This window comes from Phacochoerus africanus, chromosome 8 (assembly GCF_016906955.1).
Source record: "Phacochoerus africanus isolate WHEZ1 chromosome 8, ROS_Pafr_v1, whole genome shotgun sequence".
Taxonomy (NCBI): Eukaryota; Metazoa; Chordata; class Mammalia; order Artiodactyla; family Suidae; genus Phacochoerus; species Phacochoerus africanus.
Genome location: NC_062551.1, coordinates 80,925,326 through 80,942,885, shown reverse-complemented (window position 1 = coordinate 80,942,885; position 17,560 = coordinate 80,925,326). Strand labels below are relative to the sequence as shown.

At 48.4% G+C, this 17,560-nt stretch overlaps 1 protein-coding gene across 4 annotated transcripts in view; it reads left to right on the top strand.

Moving 5' to 3' along the window:
* Positions 1–8,089: 8,089 nt before the first annotated feature.
* ASAP3 (ArfGAP with SH3 domain, ankyrin repeat and PH domain 3) overlaps positions 8,090–17,560 on the top strand; it is a 50,338-nt gene continuing 40,867 nt past the window's right edge. For 2 of the 4 annotated variants that reach the window (XM_047792441.1, XM_047792440.1), the window contains exon 1: positions 8,090–8,334. In XM_047792441.1, the coding sequence (XP_047648397.1) occupies positions 8,206–8,334 (129 nt within the window). In that variant the 5' untranslated portion in view covers positions 8,090–8,205. The remainder of the gene's footprint in view (positions 8,335–17,560) is intronic. The other 2 variants (XM_047792439.1, XM_047792438.1) reach the window with 1 other exon arrangement.

Sequence of the window (17,560 nt, the reverse complement as noted above, 5' to 3'; positions counted from 1 at the left end):
GGATGTTTATTTCAATAGGAAAAAATAGAACAGGGTAAGTGTGATTGAGAGTGTGGGGAAGAGGCAGGTGATTGCTGTTTTAAATGGTATAGTTAGGATAAGCATTACTAAGGCGGTGACGGTTGAGCTAAGACTTGGGAAAAAAAAAAAACGAGGGCGATGACCAAATGGATGTTTAGGAGAAGAGGGTTAGAGGCAAGGGGAGCAGCCGGGTACCTAGCGCATTAGAGGAACAAGGAAGGCAGTGTGATGGGAGCAGAGGTGGGGAACGTGGGAACCAGTGGTTGAGGTCAGAGAGAGACAGATTATGTAGGTCTTACAGGCCATGCGAAGACTTGGCTTTTAGTCTGAATGCAATGAAGAGCCATTAGAGGGTTTTGAAGTGTGAAACTACATGACATAATATTTCAAAGGATCAGTTGCTGCTCTGTTGAGAACAGCCTATAGAGGAGCAAGAGTGAAAGCAGAGAGGCCAATCAGAAGGCTCTGAACGCAACGAAGGCAAGAGATGATGGTGGCTTGGATCAGGCTGGTCGCAGTGAAGTGACGCTGGGTGGTGGATTCTGGATCTCTTTGTGGGGAAGAGCCAACAGATCTCCTGATGTGGGGAAAGAGGTTTGGGAAAGGGAATCAGGAGTTCAATTCTGGACATATTAAATTCAAGATGTCTTATTAGCTTTCCAGGTGGGAGTGTCAAGGAGGTGGTTGGATGTAGGAATCTAGAGTTCAGGGCAGAGGTCCGGACTGGAGTTAAAAGGTTGGGAATCATCAGGATCTAAATGGTATTTAAAATCATGAGTCTTGGAGTTCCCATTTTGGCTCAGTAGTCATGAACCTGACTAGTATCTATGAGGATGGGGGTTCAATCCCTGGCCTTTCTCAGTGCATTAAGGATCCTGCGTTGCCCGTGAGCTGTGGTGTAGGTTATATACATGGCTCAGATCCGGAGTTTCTATGGCTATTCCCCTAGCCTGGGAACTTCCATATGCCCCAGGTGAAGCCCTAAAAAAAAAAAACAAAACAAAGTCAAGTCATGGTCTGGATGAGAGTGTCAAGGAGGTGAGCATGAAGATAGGGGAGGCGTCCTCAGTGTTAAGAAATCGGAAAGGGAGATCCTATCCTGGCTCAGCAGAAATAAATCTGACTAGCATCCATGAGGATGCAGGATCCCAGTGTTGCCGTGAGCTGTCAGTCACCAACACAGCTTGGATCTGATGTTGCTGTGGCTCTGGCATAGGCCGGCAGCTATAGCTCTGATTCAACCCCTAGCCTGGGAACCTGCATATGCTGCGGGTGCGACCCTAAAAAGACCAAAGAAAAAAAAAGAAATTGGAAAGAACATGAAGAACCATCGAGGGGTATCAAAAAGGAGCTACCAGTGAGGGAGGAAGAAAATCATGAGAGTGGTGTCCTGGGGGCCAAGTGCAAAAAGTACAGCATGAAGGAAGACACGAGGAAGCTGCTGGGAGGCCAGGCATGGCGAGAACTGAGCAATGACCATGGGGGCAGCATCGTGGGGGGTGGGGAGCGGCCCACTAGAGAGCAGTTTTGTTATCATCCAGGGCTCTTGGCCTCCTTAATCACTAGAAATTGATAAGAAGCCAGGCAGGAAAATTCAGTCAAGTCTTTATTAGGGCTTCTGCCACAGCAGCGGAGGATAAAAACAAGCAACAGTTTCCCTTGCTTGCTTGCTTGCTCACTGGGGGTTGTAGGGGCAAGTTGTTTCCTTATATGGGGTGAGGGCAGAGGCTGGTCCAGGGGTCAGGCCAGAGGGCAGCTTGGGTGGTATGTCCACCCCTCTAGTGGTGTTATGTGCAGGGGGTGTGCAAAGTACTCTGCTCTTGCACTTGGCTCTTTAGAAATGGTAGTTAGGTTTTTAGGGGGGTTGGTATCATCTTGCCACTAATTTGCCCCAATGGCATATGTATGCTGTTATTTTCAGTCCCTTATAGTTTTGCTGCATTTCGTTGCTCCAGGAGACCTCTGTCCAGGTACAAGCATTGCAGCCACTGCAGCAAAGGGTCCCAGTCTGTCTCAATTTCAGTGGCTAGTAGAAGCAAAAGCCTGAACAGAGGGAGTTTAAGAGAATATTAGAGGGCAGGCATGGCCTCCTTCCTAAACTCCCACTGCTCTGCCCAGTGACTCTGTAGAGCTGCCTCCAGAGCCACTCTGAGCTCATTCCCCCCCCCCCCCACCACTGCTCAATCCTAGCAACATCCTGGATTCTCCTCTTGACAGATGGCAATTTGCCTATGACCCAAAATCGAGCACAATAATCCAATGCTGCTGGTGGACAATTGTCCAAGCAGCTGCTCCTGACTCTAAACTACTGTCTGCATGCAGAGAAAAAGAGGTGCCATCCTAAGAGGTTCTATTTTAAAAGTTACGATGCTGAAAGAGAGTATTTGCATTAGATACATCAAACACTGGGATTCTTACATTTTTGTGCTCTCTTTTTTTTTTTGGCCACACCCATGGCACATGGAAGTTCTCCGGCCAGGGATTGAACCCATGCCACAGCCAGAGGCCAGAGCCACAGCAGTGACATCAGCTCTTTAACCCACTGAGCCATAGGGGAACTCCCTTCTCCTCTATTTTAACCCAATATAAACATAACTTGGGGAATGACATGATATCAAATACCTATAGATTACTTAAAAGACTACCCCACACCTGGAAATTTAAGGAAATTTTCAGTGTAGTATCTAAATAAAAGCAAAAGGTTTATTTCACTGAAAAGAAAAATACCAGAGGAGAGGAAATGGATACCATGAATAAAGTGGCGACTTTTCAATGACTTCTGTTGCAAAGGGGAGCAGAAGAATGAGCAGTAGGTAGAAGGAGAAGTTAGCTCAAGAGGAATTTTTTTTTTTTTTTTTATCTTTTTGCCTTTTCTAGGGTCGCTTCCACAGCATATGGAGGTTGCCAGGCTAGGGGTCTAATTGGAGCTGTAGCCACCAGCCTATGCCGGAGCCACAGCAACGCAGGATCCGAGCCGCATCTGTAAACTACACCACAAGGATCCAAGCCGCGTCTGTAAACTACACCACAGCTCACGGCAACACCAGATCCTTAACCCACTGAGCAAAGCCAGGGATCAAACCTGCAACCTCATGGTTCCTAGTCGGATTCGTTAACCACTGCACCACAACGGGAACTCCAAGAGGAATTCTTTTCTTATGGGAAACATTACAACATGTGTCCATGCTGATGGGAACGAACTTTTCTTTTTTCTTTTTTTTTTGCCTTTTCTAGGGCCGCTCCTGCGGCATATGGAGATTCCCAGGTTAGGGGTCTAATCGGAGCTGCAGCCACTGGCCTACGCCAGAGCCACAGCAACGTGGGATCTGAGCCGCCTCTGCGACTTACACCACAGCTCATGGCAACGCCGGATCGTTAACCCACTGAGCAAGGCCAGGGAACGAACCCACAACCTCATGGTTCCTAGTCAGATTCGTTAACCACTGCGCCACAATGGGAACTCCGGGAGCGAACTTTTCTGTACTGTCTTTCTTCCCTGTCTTTGTTCATTCTGCTTTCCTGAACCAGACACAGGAAGGACTCCCTTTGCCCCTTCCTACCCCTAATTCCCATAGCACCTCTTTAAGGGCATTTATAATTTGCATCTTATGACTATTTGAGTACAAGTTCCCTGGTAACTGCTCCATACTTACAGATCCTTGTACTCAAAGCCTCCCCGCTCCTCATTTTCCATTCAGGAATAGTTCTAGAATGGTTTGATAAATGTTTATTGAGTGAACAAGTGAATTCCAGGGAGTCAGGTTTGTACGGGCTGGTCCAGGGACCTAGAAACAGCTTTTGTTTGTTTGCTTGCTTGCATGCTTGTTTTTAGGGCTGCACCTAAGGCATATGGGAGTTCCCAGGCTAGGGGTTGAACTGGAGCTACAGCTGCAGGCCTACACCACAACCACAGCAATGCCAGATCTGAGCTGCATCTGTGACCTCTTGACAATGCTGGATCTTTAACCCACTACGCAAGGCCAGGGATTGAACCCGCAGCCTCATGGCCACTGCACCACATGGGGAACTTCCTAGAAACAGCTTTTTTATAAGTTGTATGTCTCAATAATTTCCCTTGAAACCCTTAGTAAAGTGAATGTTTATGTGGGGTGGTCTGGGGAAATAACTAGAAGCAACTGGAAATACCCTTGAAGGCACCTGTTTTCTCTGAAAGTTCCTAACATTTTATACCCTATTCTGATATAGCTCCAGGTTTATCTTATTTCCAAATAACACAGTAACTTATTTACTATTTGTTATTCAATTTCTCCCAAAAGTCTTGAAACAAAACTTACTTTTCAGAAAGTGGCCCATGCTCAGCAGTACGTGTCTCTTGATTTGAGTATCTGGTAGAGGATGTGACGCTGAAGTAGTTGCTTTGCAAAATAGTAAGGAATTTGTTAGCGTGCCAGATGTTATGACAGTATTCTGCCTTTGGTGGGCGGCATGTTTTAATTATAGGAGAGAATATATGGAACGCTTATATCTACTTAATTTATGAGGCAATATTTTCTAGTTAGGTGGCATAGTTTAGTGATTAATAATAAAACAAAACCAAAAACAAAAGCTTTGGAGTCATGAAGACCTGGGCTGAAATCTTGGCTATAGTATTCATTCTGACTTTATACAAATAAACCCTCTAAGTTTTGGGTTACCCACCTGTCACACAGAGATGGGAAGAATAATGTTCCCTTACCCCTTGAGTTGTTGTGGGTATTGAGTGAGCTATTGCTTGTATAGCCCTTGGAACAATGACTAGTACATAGTAAGTGCTCAATAAATAAATAAGTGGGCCAGAAACCCAGACCAGCAAACAAGTGATTACAATCTGTGGTGAGAATGGCTGGGGCCGGGGACACTGTGTCCTGTGGGAGTCCCTAGAAGGATGTTGGGGAAGGTTTCCTGGAGGAATTGATATCTAATTTGAAAGAAGATCAGGGAGTGTTATAGGCAGAAGGAAGAATATTGAGAGAGCTCGGCTCCGGGCAAGAAAGGAGGGGTAAGAGATAAGGCTGTAAATGGCAGGAGCAAGAGACCATGCAGGACCAGGGAGCCATGAATAAAAGTTTGTCTTTCATCCAGAAACCAATGGCAACCATTGACACGTTCTAGGCAGAGGAGCAACAGATCAGATACACAAGACTAGGGACAGAAAGACAGTCAGGAGGTGAAAAGCCGCATGGCCAGGACTGAGGTTGGCCCGGAGATGGATAAGGTGGCCATATTTGCGAGACACTTAGGAGGTGGTGATTATGATCAAGCAGAGGTTGGTAGAAGGAGAGGGGGAGGACGATCCCCAGGGGGTGCATGGTGGTGCCTTCCACCACGACAGGGACACAGAAGGAGCTGGGACCAGGGGTGGGGAACAAGATGGCCACTTCAGTTTTGGACATGTAGACTCATTGTGAGATAGTCATATGAAACCATCCCATAGACAGTTTGGAAACTTAGATCTTAAGCCAGAGAAGGTTTCAGGCTGGAGATAGAGCCTTGAAAGATGTGGTAGGCTCAGTAATGGCCCCCAAAGTTATCCAGGGTACTAATCCCTGGATCCTGTAAATATTATCTCTTAATGGCAAAAGGAATTCTGCAGATATGATTCATTTAAGAATCTTGAGATGGGAAGATTATCCTGGATCATCTGGGTGGGCCAAAGTAATCATAAATGTACTTAGAAGATGGAGACCAATGGAGATTTGACCACAGAAAAAAAGGCAATATGACACAAAAGCAAGATGCCCTTTAAGAGGAGGGAAGTTGGCCATGGCAAGAAAGGAGGGGTAAGAGATAAGGCTGTAGGAATGCAAGGAATGCTGTTCTGGAAGCTGGAAAACATAAGGAAACAGATGCTCCCCCTAGAGCCTTTGGAGGGAGTGTGGCCCTGATGATATCTTGATTTCATTCATTCATTCATTCATTCTTATTCTTTTCTTTTCTTTTTTTCTTTTCTTAAATCTTTTTGGGACTGCACCTGCGGCATATGGAAGTTCCCAGGCTAGGGGTCTCATCGGAGCTGTAGCTGCCAGCCTACGCCACAGCCACAGCAACGCCAGATCCGAGCTGCCTCTACCATGTATACCACAGCAGCAACACCGGATCCTTAACCCCACTGATCGAGGGCCAGGGATCAAACCCGCATCCTCATGGATACTAGATGGGTTCATTACCACTGAGCCAGGGAGCTGGACAGGAACTCCTGATTTCATCCTTCTGACCTCATTTGAGACTTCTGACCTCAAGGACTGTAAGAGAATAAATGTGTGTTGTTTTAAGCCACCAAGTGAGCAGTAATTTGTTGCAGGGGAAATACATACAGAACACATCAACATTAATGGTGTAAAAGGAGCTGGTGGGGTTGGATGAATGTGTCCAGGAAGCCTGGGTAGAATGAGAAGAGTAGAGGGTCCAGCATTTAAGATACGGGCAAAAGAAGTGCATCTCAGAAAGGGCTCTAAGAAGCAGCAGCCAGAGGGAGAAGGACACCAAGGGAAATTGTCCTCCCAGGATTCAAGGGAAGGAATGTCCTGTGAAGAGAGGAGTGGTTAACAGTGCCAGTTGTTCTTAGAAGTCACACAAGACCATTGCCTTTTGCCTTTGAAGATAAGGAGATCCTAGTTGACCCTGAAATAACTGGAGTAGTTGTGGCTGAAGACAGACAGACTAGAGTGGGTTGAAGGCAGACTGAAAGGATGAACCAGAGTTGTGTTTCATAACCTATTTGTTCTGTCTCCTCCACCAGACTGTACACATTTTTTTCAACTTTTAATTCTATTACGCAAGTAGTATAAATTCATTACAGAAAAAAAAGTTAGAATACACTGATTAGCCAAAAGAAAAAAAAATTACTCATAATGTCCTCAGCTGGTAATATTTTAGTGTATTTTAGTTTTTAGGTTTTTTTTTTTCCCCCCTGCACAAACTATATAATCCTCTTAATCACTTAGCCGGGTGAATACCATTAAACCATTTCAAGAACATCTGACTCCAAGGCGAATGTTCAATGTTCTGCACTGCAGTGCTTTCCTGATACTTTCCTGGGGACTTCAGGCTCCAGAACTGAACCTAAATGGATTTTTATTCTGAACACCATCTCTCATCCATACAAGTGGTTCCCAAGAGGCAAAGGTTAGTGAGTGGGGAGGAGTGGCAGTCTTTAGCCAGGTAGGGAGTGTGAGTAAGGTTGAGAGGTGATGGGAAGAATGAAGGCGAGGGTGAGAGGGCGGAGTAAGGGGCGGGGGGGGGGCAGGGGTTACGTTCCTTCCTCGAAACATCCCAACCAAGTGGGCATTAGACTTCCCATTTTGCAGTGCAGGAAACTGAAGTTCCAAGAAGAGATGTAATTTTCCCCAGGTGACACAGTTACCCAGGCGCCGAGCCACAAACACCCCGAAGGAAGGGCACAAGGCTCTGCGCGGAGCAAAAGGCCGGGTGGGAGGCCCTGGCTAAACTCAGGCGGAGAGCTGGGTGTGGGGAGCAAAAAAGGGGTCGGATGATTTGGGGCGGAGAGCGGCACCGAAACACCCCCAAATCCGCTTTGAGAGAGACAAGAGTCGGGGTCGGGGGTGGGTTGTGAATCTGAAGGGGTGGGGTCATGAGAGCTGGGAACTAATGGGTAGGAGAGGAAGACGCAAGACGTATTAAGGAGGGCTGAGGAGAAGGGGCACCGGGGCTTTAGAAGCGAGAGTAACTTGGCACGCCTGGAAGCTGGACGAAAGGAGGTGGAGCCACGGGCCAGCCGAGAGGGAGGCAGGGCTTTAAGGGAGGCCGAAGGACCCCGCGGAGAGGCACGGGGCGGGGCCGTGGAGCCCGTGGAGGGGCCGGGGCGGGGAAGCGAACCGGGGCGGAGCTTTCACAGGCTGGGCGGCCAGAGGGCGGGGCTGAGGAGCCCGGGGCGGGCGGGGGACTGGCGGTGCCGGCTAAGGTGGGGAGCGAGGCTGGAAGGCTGTGGGCGGGGCCTAGGAGCGGGCGGGGTGGAAAAGGTCTGGGCTCCCGGGCTCCTGGTACGTGAGGGGACGCGGCAGTGCCGGGCGGAGGCAGTGGGGGGGGGCGGGGCGCGGGGGGGGCGGGGGCGTGCGGAGGCCGGGACGGAGCCCGCGGCGGGCTGTGAGGCGGTGCCAGTGCAGCGCAGCGAGCGCCCCCCGGGCCCCACTCCTTCAGCCCCGGAGCCCCCACCCCGCTCCCGCCATGCCCGAGCAGCTCAGCGTTGCCGAGTTCCTGGCCGTCACCGCAGAGGACCTCAGCTCCCCGGCAGGGGCTGCTGTCTTCGCCGCCAAGATACCCCGGTGCCGGGGGGCAGCATTGGCGCGGGAGGAGGTGAGGGGGCCGAGGCGGGAGGGGTCTGGGGTCCCGGCAGGGCCTCGCCTTGACCTTCACAGCGGTGACTGGAGCTGCGACGGCCCTTACCGCGCCCCAGAAAGCTGCCCTCTCCCTAGATCTTTGTGAACCGAGTGCATCTCAAACATCTGCGTCCTCACGTCGAGTCCGGGGGAGGGACCGAGGGACCGATTTTTTTGGGGGGGGGTGGGCTCGAGGTCACCTCGACGACAGACTTCACAGGAAGTCTTTGCCTCGGCTCCGTGCGCAGGACTAACCCGCTAATGCTTCCGATGACCTGCCTGCCGCCCAGTCGCGTGTGGGTTTGCTCAGAGTTTGACTGCATCTGTTTGAGTTTTCATCTTTGGAGCCCCACAAGTTCGCCTCCTCCCCCCCCCAGTCATTCTCTTTCTGGCAAGCAGACCTTCCTTCCTCAGTCCTGAATTTCTCCCTGGCTGCCGGGAGGCCCCCTCCCCCAGACTGCTGGTTCTGAGACTTGGCCGGTGTTTGTGGCATGAATACGAATGAAAAGGCGCCAGGAGCTGGGGTTCACCTTGGCCAGACTGTTCTCATGTTTAGTCTCCTCTGCCCTCCCCTCTCCTCTTTGTCTTTCCCAGCAATGCGTCCCAGGCCTTTTCTTTGGCTCTTGCAGGCTGCCCCACCCCATTCCCCTGCTCGTTTGGGTTTCATTCCTGTTCTCAGGACCCGCTGCACTTTCTTGGGCCTCCTCTGCGAGAATATTCTAGGGCAGATACCCTGAAGCTTTGGGCCAAGGGGGAATAATGTGTTTTTGCAGCTCCCTGTCAGAAGATGCCCTGACCTTGGGTGGCATTTCGGACCTCAGCAACATTTCTCAGATTTCTTCCTTCATCAGAGGAATATTGAGCACCTACTGTGTGGAAGATCCAAAAATTAATAGTTCTTCATCCCTCTGGGCCAATGTCTTGGGAAATCTCTTCTTGTCTTCCTCTTCTTGGCTGTCTGAATCCCCATCCCAGAGTCTGTGCGTGTCACTTTGTAGGGGTGATGGGGAACTGTGGAAAGATCACAGACTTTGGGGGTGGCCTACCTGTGTTCACCTTGTGGCTCTGCAGTTTGCCAGCTGTGTGAGCTTGGGCACATGACCTGATCTGTTGGAGCCCCACTTTTGGCATCTGTAAAATGGGATGATAGTGTTTACCTCACACGACTATGGTATTACATGAGGTCATGTGTGTAAGGCATGCATTTTGATTAATGAAATGATTATCAGGTTAATTGACATACCTCTTTAGACAGGGACTGAATCTCTTTTGTCCTCATTTCACTCACAGAGCCTAGCCTACTATTTTTCATCTAGTGGGGATACATGTTTTAATTAAAATAAGAAGCAGCCAGTGACCTTTGGCTTCCTTCCTTGGGCAGAACCAGTAGCTTGGAGTGCACACCTGTGAATGTAGATTGTATTTTACTGGAGGCTCACAAGGAGACTGCTTCAGAGCCTCATCTTGAGGATCAAGCTTCCTGAGGTTTGTCTTCGTAGCCTCACATTTTGTGAACCAGAAGAGTTCAGTGCAGTCAGCACCCTTAGGGCTTTCACAGTTCACACTCCTCTGTGGGTTGTTCATTAAAATGTTAAATCAGAGGGGGATCAGGAGAAAGGGCTGTACTATGAAACCTTCTCCCGGGACAGAAATGCCCATTTATGCCTGTGCATCTGGCCTTGCCTGGCATCGAGTGTGTAAGCACTTGTGTGTGCCTAGGGGAGGGTGCCTTGGAATGGGTCTAGAGGCTACAGCAGCCTCCCTGCAGGGCTCGGCTTTGCCCCAGTTCAGGCCAGACAAAACCTAGTCTCCTTTGCCTCGGGGACTTTAGTTTGGTGCACGCAAGAGTTCATTTTTGCAGTGGAAAGGTTTGTGACACCCAAATACAGCTTTTCTCTTCGGTATTTCAGTGCCCAGAAGTTAGAATCTGACCTTTGGATTGGACTTTCCTGAGGTTTCCTGTTTGGCTTTCCATTTGCGTTTATATTTACAGGTAGTTTGATGCTGTCATTCCCCTGGTCCCAGTTCTATGCTTGACTAACCCACCTCCAGACTTGAAGCTCTGTTTGGCTGAGTCGAGATTTGACTGATTCTTAAAGCAAGTCTTCTGGTCCCAGATGGTTTCCTGAGAGTAACTAGGGACTCTGTCCTGGTACTTGAAGAGTTGTTTTGTTTGTTTGTTTGTTTCTTTTTTTCTTTGTTTGTTTGTTTGCAGTCCTGATAGAAAGGACCCTGGGCAAATCACAGGAAATTAGAATGTCAGTGCTGAGGGGCCCTTTAAGATAGAGGTCACCTAGGAACGCTCTCATTTAACATGGAGAAACTGATGTCCAGAATGTGCTAATGACTCGTCTAAGCTCCCTTAGCTGGGTAGTGCAAGAATTGGCATGTCCTCTAACCAAATGTTCTAACCCCTGGTCCTATTCTTGTTCTTTCTAAAGGCCCTATGTAATTTCTTTGAACTTCAGTTATTTCACCCTTAAAATGGGTCTGATAATCTTTCCTTGCTTACCCCTCTGGTTAAAGGTTTTTGTTTTTGAGTAAAAGCTGTTCAAATGTGAGGAAGTATTAAGACAGATAATCATTCTATCCACCACCTTCTTCCTGTCCTGGGCCCCTTTACATCCATTATCTCATTGATATTCATAGTAACACAGGTCAAAATGGGCCCAGAGAGGTTAAGGCAGTTGCCTCGGGTCACATAGTGGATCTTTCTGACTGTTTAAGGCCTATGCTGTGTCGATTCTCCATGTCATTTCTCTGCTAGGCACCGAGAATATAAAGATGCTGCCCAGGTTTGTTAGCTGACTGGGGAGATGTCGCTTGTCTTAGAGAGACAAGTGGAACCCCAGGAGTCTGTCCAGTACACATAAAAAGGTATTTAGTGCCATAAGAGGCCAGTGGAGTGAGGGAGGGAGAGAGCAATAAGGACTAGTGTAGTCAGGGAGAGCTTTCTGGAGGAGGTGACACTTCCAGATGGGTCTCAAAGAGTGGAAGAACTCCATTAAGTGGAAAGGACAAACGAGTGAATTTGGAGACAGATGGGAAGAAAGCAAATTCAGAAACCAAGTCAGCCACTGTGGCTGTGCTAAGGATTCATGCTATATTATGTGTCTCAAACTACTAGTGAATGTGTGGGAGTTCCTGTTGTGGCGTAGCAGAAACGAATCTGACTAGTATCCATGAGGACACAGTTTCGATCCTTGGCCTCTCTCAGTGTGTTAAGGATCCGACATTGCTGTGAGCTGTGGTGTTGGTCAAAGACAAGGTTTGGATCCCGTGTTGCTGTGGCTGTGGTGTAGGCCGGCAGCTGTAGCTCTGATTCAACCCCTAGCCTGGGAACTTCCATATGTGGCATGTGTGGCCCTAAAAAGACAAAAAAAAAAAAAAAAAACCCCACAAAAAACCTACTAGTGAATGTAAATTGCCCAGTGGGGCGTAGATGAAGCAGTTCACCACAAATAGGGGATCTTCCAAGGCTTGTGTTTTATGTGATCTAATGAAATTTTTTTTTTTGAGATCTAATGAAATTTTAATTACGCAAAAGACGTACAGATTTTTAGTTAAAGATGTAAAGACATCACAGAAAGGACTAAAGTCACCTCTGACGGTGTCTTACAATCCTGGTACTCTTCCCGGAAGTAACTGCTATGGAAATGTGCCTGCTTCCCAGTATCTGTCCTCAGAGAAAATATAGTATCAGTAAAGGGGTGGTGGTTAAGGGGAGAGTGTGCCTAAATCGGTATCATGTCTTATAATGCATAGCTTTAAATTTTATTGGAGTCAAGTTTATCTTTTCCTTTGTGACTTTAGCATTTTTAAATCTTATTTTAGAAAGGATTTCATTCTTTTTTTTTTTTAAAGGATTTCATTCTTAATTCTCAGTATTCTCATGAGTTTTATGTTCTGCTACATCATGTCTATATTTGTTTTACGAAAATTGGTATCTTTTTGTTTTACAGAAAAATAATAATTATGTAATCTTAGAGATTGTTTGCGTGAAACATAAACCCTCCCAAGCTTGTTTATGTTGAAGGGAAATTTGTTGTCAAGAATTAGAGGTCCCTCATGGAACTGAAGAGTCATAAGCAAGAGTAGACCTCACCTGGGCCTCAGCCTCACTTGAGGCTGGGAAGTTGTCTGGAACAAAGGCAGCTACTTCATCCTTCCCGCTGTCTCTTGCCTCTGTTTCTTTCTGCACACCCGAACAGTGCTTTTGCTCTGTTGTCATCACACAGGCCCCAAAGGGCATCAGGCCATCTTCTGGGGAAGTCCGGCATCTTCAGTCTCCACATTCACGTGACCTCACTGGTCCAACATCTACAGGCAACCCAGCCAGTCTTACGTCCCACTTCCAAGTTCCTGGTAGAGAGGCTGATGGCCTGGCCCAGCTTCCAGAAGCTGAGTCTCCATCCCTGCTTTCATCGGCAGAGGTCATGGAAGAATAGATTCAGGCAGGGAAACGTGGCCACAGAGACCTACACTGTGGGAGGGGCCACTTCTCAAGGAAGCGAAGCAGGGCCTGGAAAGTCCCTATCCCCACCCCCACGCATCCATGGCAGTTCCTGTTCATTTGGGAGATCCTAGGCTCCAGAGAGAAATACTGTGCTCATCCTATTGTGTGCCTCTGGTTATGTAGGAATAGAGAAACCCCAGTTTGGAAAGCTCAGGTGTAGTGAAATTTTAAAGATGGATTGGAGAGCTCAGGGGGCTGCTGCCTGACTTGGAGGGCCTCAAATGCCAATTAGGCATTTAGGCTTTTTGCTGGACTCTGGAGACCAATGGAGCCAATCATGTTGTCTAAGGAATGGATGAGGCTGGCCCTGCCCAGGGACCCAGCGGCCAGCATTGTGTGTGGGGACTGCTCTATGCCAGGCCCTGTATTAGGCACTGGGTAGATACATTGCTTGCTAAGAGAGGTGCAGGCCTTGCACAACAAACAACAGGTCAACAAACAAGTCAGTAGTTGCACGTGTGATAAGTGGCCTAAAGGCTCATCCTCCCTGCCCAGGCCCTCCTTGATTTTTGGTCCCAGATCCTCATCTCTTGGAATGCCAGCCTCTCCCCCCGAGCAGTCACATCCCCACCCCTGGGTTCTGTCCTCTTCAGGTAACTCACACATCTGCACCTTTAGCCCAGACCCTCATGTCCAGCTGCTCATTCAGCTATTTCACTTGGACATCTCAACATGTCCAAAGCCACACTTCCCCCAGCCCCCCCAGGCTGGCCCTTACAGTGTTCCTTTCTCAGAGATCAGCCCCTCCGTCTCATCTGTTACACAAGCCTGAAGCCTCGCAGCTCCGCATGCACACTTCATCACCAAGGGTCATCAGTGCTACCTTCTAAGCATCTCTGCCTTCCACCTACTTCTCTATGTCGCTATCGAGTCCACGTCACTGTCACCTCTTCCCTGGAACACTGCTCCTAACTTGTCTCTCCACATTTACTCCAGCTCACTTCTCCCCCATAGCCCAGTGTCTCTCTCCTTTGCAGCACACATCATCCTAGATAAATTTTACATTTAACTGTATAATTACCTTATTAAAATCTGATTTCTCACTAGATTTTGACTTCCATGAGAATAGAATCTATATCATCCTTATAATCCTAGTATTTACCATAGCACCAGAGTGGGGGTCCTCAGGAAATGTTGGTTGAATGACAAATCAAAAAGAAAACTAAAAGGAGCATGACTAGAGAGTAATGGTACAAGTGTGCTTTGGTTGGAGGGAATATCTTAGGCAAAGGCCCCGAGTCAGTGAAGAAGCACAAGTATTGGCGACACTGAAAGGAGGCCAGAGCTGCAGAAGCAGAGCTCTGAGGCGGTGGGCAAGCAACCCCAGAGGAGTTTAGGAAGGTAGGCACGGGCTAGATCATGGTCAGGTTTGTAGGCCCAGGTGGCAAGTTTGGATTTTATTTATTTTGCAGGCAAGCAACATGATCCAGTTTATTTTAATTAATTAATTAATTAATTTGGCCATACCTGCAACAAGTGGAAATTCCCAGGCCAGGGACTGAACTGGTACCACAGCAGTGACAACACTGGATCCTTAACTGCTAGGCCACCAGGAAACTCCAGTTTTAGAAAGATTGTATCAGCAGCTATGTGGAGACTAGATTGGAGGCAGTAGGAGAGGACCCAAGGAGGCTGTTGGCAGTTGTCCCTGGAAGTTGTTCATGGCAGGTGATCGTGATGGTGGTGTGGATGCGGCTGTAATTGGTGGAGATGTGGGCAGATTCTAGAAGTGTTTTATAAGTAGTTAACGTCAAGATTTGTTGATGGAGTGCATGTGGGGGTGGCCAAGAATGGTTCCCCAAATTCCTAACAGAAGAGTATCATTGCCCCTTCCTAGGAAGGGGAAGTCTGGGAGAGGAACAGGTTTGGAGGAAAGTCAAGAATCCTGTTTTTACATCTGATATGTTTTTAAGTGGAGAGGCCAAGAAGACATTTAGATATGTGAGTCTGAAGGTCTAAGGAGAGGGTTGGAGATACACTTTTAAGCATTGTCACCATTAAGATAGTGGGTTTCAAACTTGCATCTGTGTAAGAATCACCTGGCATTGTTCCCAGAGAGTCCAATTCAGTAGCTATTTCTTACTTAGACTTCTTATTGCAAGTCGCAAAAACTAACCTGGGCTGATTTAGACAGAAAGGAGTTCATTGAAGGACTATTCAGTAGTTCACAGGATTTCTGGGAAGCTGGAGAACTGGGGTGAGGCAGCAGGTGGGATCTCAGCCAGAATCATTCCACTGAGCCAGTCTGGCGAGGCCACTGATGCCACAAACTAAATGCCACAGCTTGTGCTGCCACTGTCCTGGGGCTGGGCATCTTCACATCTGTTGCCATCAGTGTAAGAATGATCTTCCACTTTCTCTGCTCCTGATTCAAAGTCTGCAGTGAATGCCTCTGATTGGCCAAGCCTAGTTCGTATACCTGCACTCTAGCTGCAAGGGAGTCTGGAAAAGCAAGAATTTGGTCTTGTCAGCTTCTGTAGGAGGCAGGCTCTGCCAAGACTTGTGCAGCAAGTAGATGTAGGAAGGAGGTTCGGGTACCAGTCTGGCAAAAAATGGCAAATGTCCTTGGCAGATTTGCCAGACTATGGGAGGGTGTCTGGGATTCTGCATCTTAACCAGCACCCCAGGAGATGCTCATGGTGGTTCATGAACATTGCGTTAGCTGGTGTTTAAGGCTGTAGGAGTTGATAAGATCACCCAAGGAGAGGAGTGAAGAGGGGCTGGGCCCAAGCTCTGGGGAGCTCCAGGACTGAGAGATTGGGATGGGAAGAATAGTTAATAGAGGAGACAGAAGGAACTGCCAGTGGGGAAGGAAGGCAATTCAAAGAGTACAGTGCCTCAGAAGCCAGAAGAGGAGCGTTGACAAGGAGCGATGCTCAGCTTGGTGAGGTGCTGCCTAGATGTCCAGAGGCCAAATAAGGAAATGACCGAGACAGGACTGCTGACATTGGCAACGTGGAGGTCACTGATGACCTTCAAAAAACACATTTAGTGCTTTTTTTCCCCTTCACACCAGCCTGGACTGATTTGGGGAGGAGGCAAATGAGAAGTTTTCCTGAGAAAGGGAATGGAGACATGGCACGGGAGCCAGGAACCTGGGCCAAGAGGGTTTTCCAGGGTGGATTTAGGACCAGTTCAGTCTGAGCCCAACCTCTTCTCACACCAGGCTGCCTCTGCACAAGAGCACAGGGTCCACCTGGGGTGGCAGCCTCAAGCCCAGTCCTGCAAAGTCTCCTCTCCTCCCCATATTTCAGTTTTTGGTGCTCAACTTCCTTGCCTGGTGTTCAGCTGTTTCTGGCCTCCAAGATAACACAGGCAGATTTGGGGACAGAAACTGGAGCTTTGGATCAGAGCAGAAGGAAAATGCTTTCCCCAAAGGTGATTTGGTAATAGAGTCCTCAGCCATCTTTGCTCGAAGGTCCTTTTGATGGGTCAAGGGCTTGAGCCCAAGCACATGACACAGTGAGGCCCATGGAGGCACAGTGAGTTCCCAGCTCTGGGGCAGGGCCCTAGGCCCCCTTTGTCCTGAGCATTTGGGTTTGGGCCTCATTGTGGCGGATACAGGAAGCCAAGCTGGGAACAGCTGCTAAAGGTTTTCCAACTGGGCTGGGTTCTGACTTTAACTGAGCTTTGAAGAACTTCAGATGCTGCAGGCTCCAGCTAGACCTACTGAATCAGAACCTCCCAGGGGTGAGGCCTGGCCAAGGAAACAGTTAGAAGTTCCCCCAGCAACTCTGATGAGCAGTCAGGGTGAAAACCACTATGGTGAGCTATTGCATGCTCACTTACAGTTAGTAATCCATGAAACTCTGTTTACTGAACACACGCTATGTACAAAGGCGAGATGGTAGGTTCTGAGGGCATAGAGATGACAAGACAAGGCCCCCATCTGGGAAGAAGGACTCACGCCCGTGAAAAGATGATTGACAGCCCACAGCATATAGGGGTGTGGCTGAGATCTATGGAGAGGCCAGTAACTGTAGCCAGGCAAACGGGAGTTTGAATTCCTATTGGTTGTGTGACCTGGGGCACATGACCCGACCTCTGAACCTCACTTTCCCCATCTGTAAATCAGGATAGGGTTGTTTGAGGGGATTACACTTAAAATATCTAACAGGCACCTAGCACATAACAGATACTTAATTTTTTTTTTTTTTTGGTCTTTTTAGGGCTGTGCACACGGCATGTGGGGGTTCCCAGGCTAGGGGTCCAATCAGAGCCATAACTGCCAGCCTACACCACAGCCACAGCATTGCGGGATCCGAGCCACGTCTGTAACCTACACCACAGCTCATGGCAATGCCGGGTCCTTAACCCACTGAGCAAGACCAGGGATCGAACCTGCATCCTCATGGATGCCAGTCAGATTCGTTTCCGCTGAGCCACAACGGGAACGCCCAGATACTTAATTTTTTTAAATTCCTTTTTACTAAAAACACAAGTACACCTGCCCATGAGATGATGAAATAGATCAGGAACCACAGAGAAAAAGGGGAGATCGTTGTGAAGAGTGAGCACTAAAATTCTGCGGTCCTGGCACCAGAGCAAAGTAAGAAATCTTGTGTACTTTGCGGGTGTCCAGGAGTGAATAGTTGAGCCTAGTTCTGGGCAAGGCAAGCTCTCCCCTCAGCCCTGCCCTTTACTCTCTCCCAGCCATTCATTTCTTCATCAAACGTTTGTTGAGAGC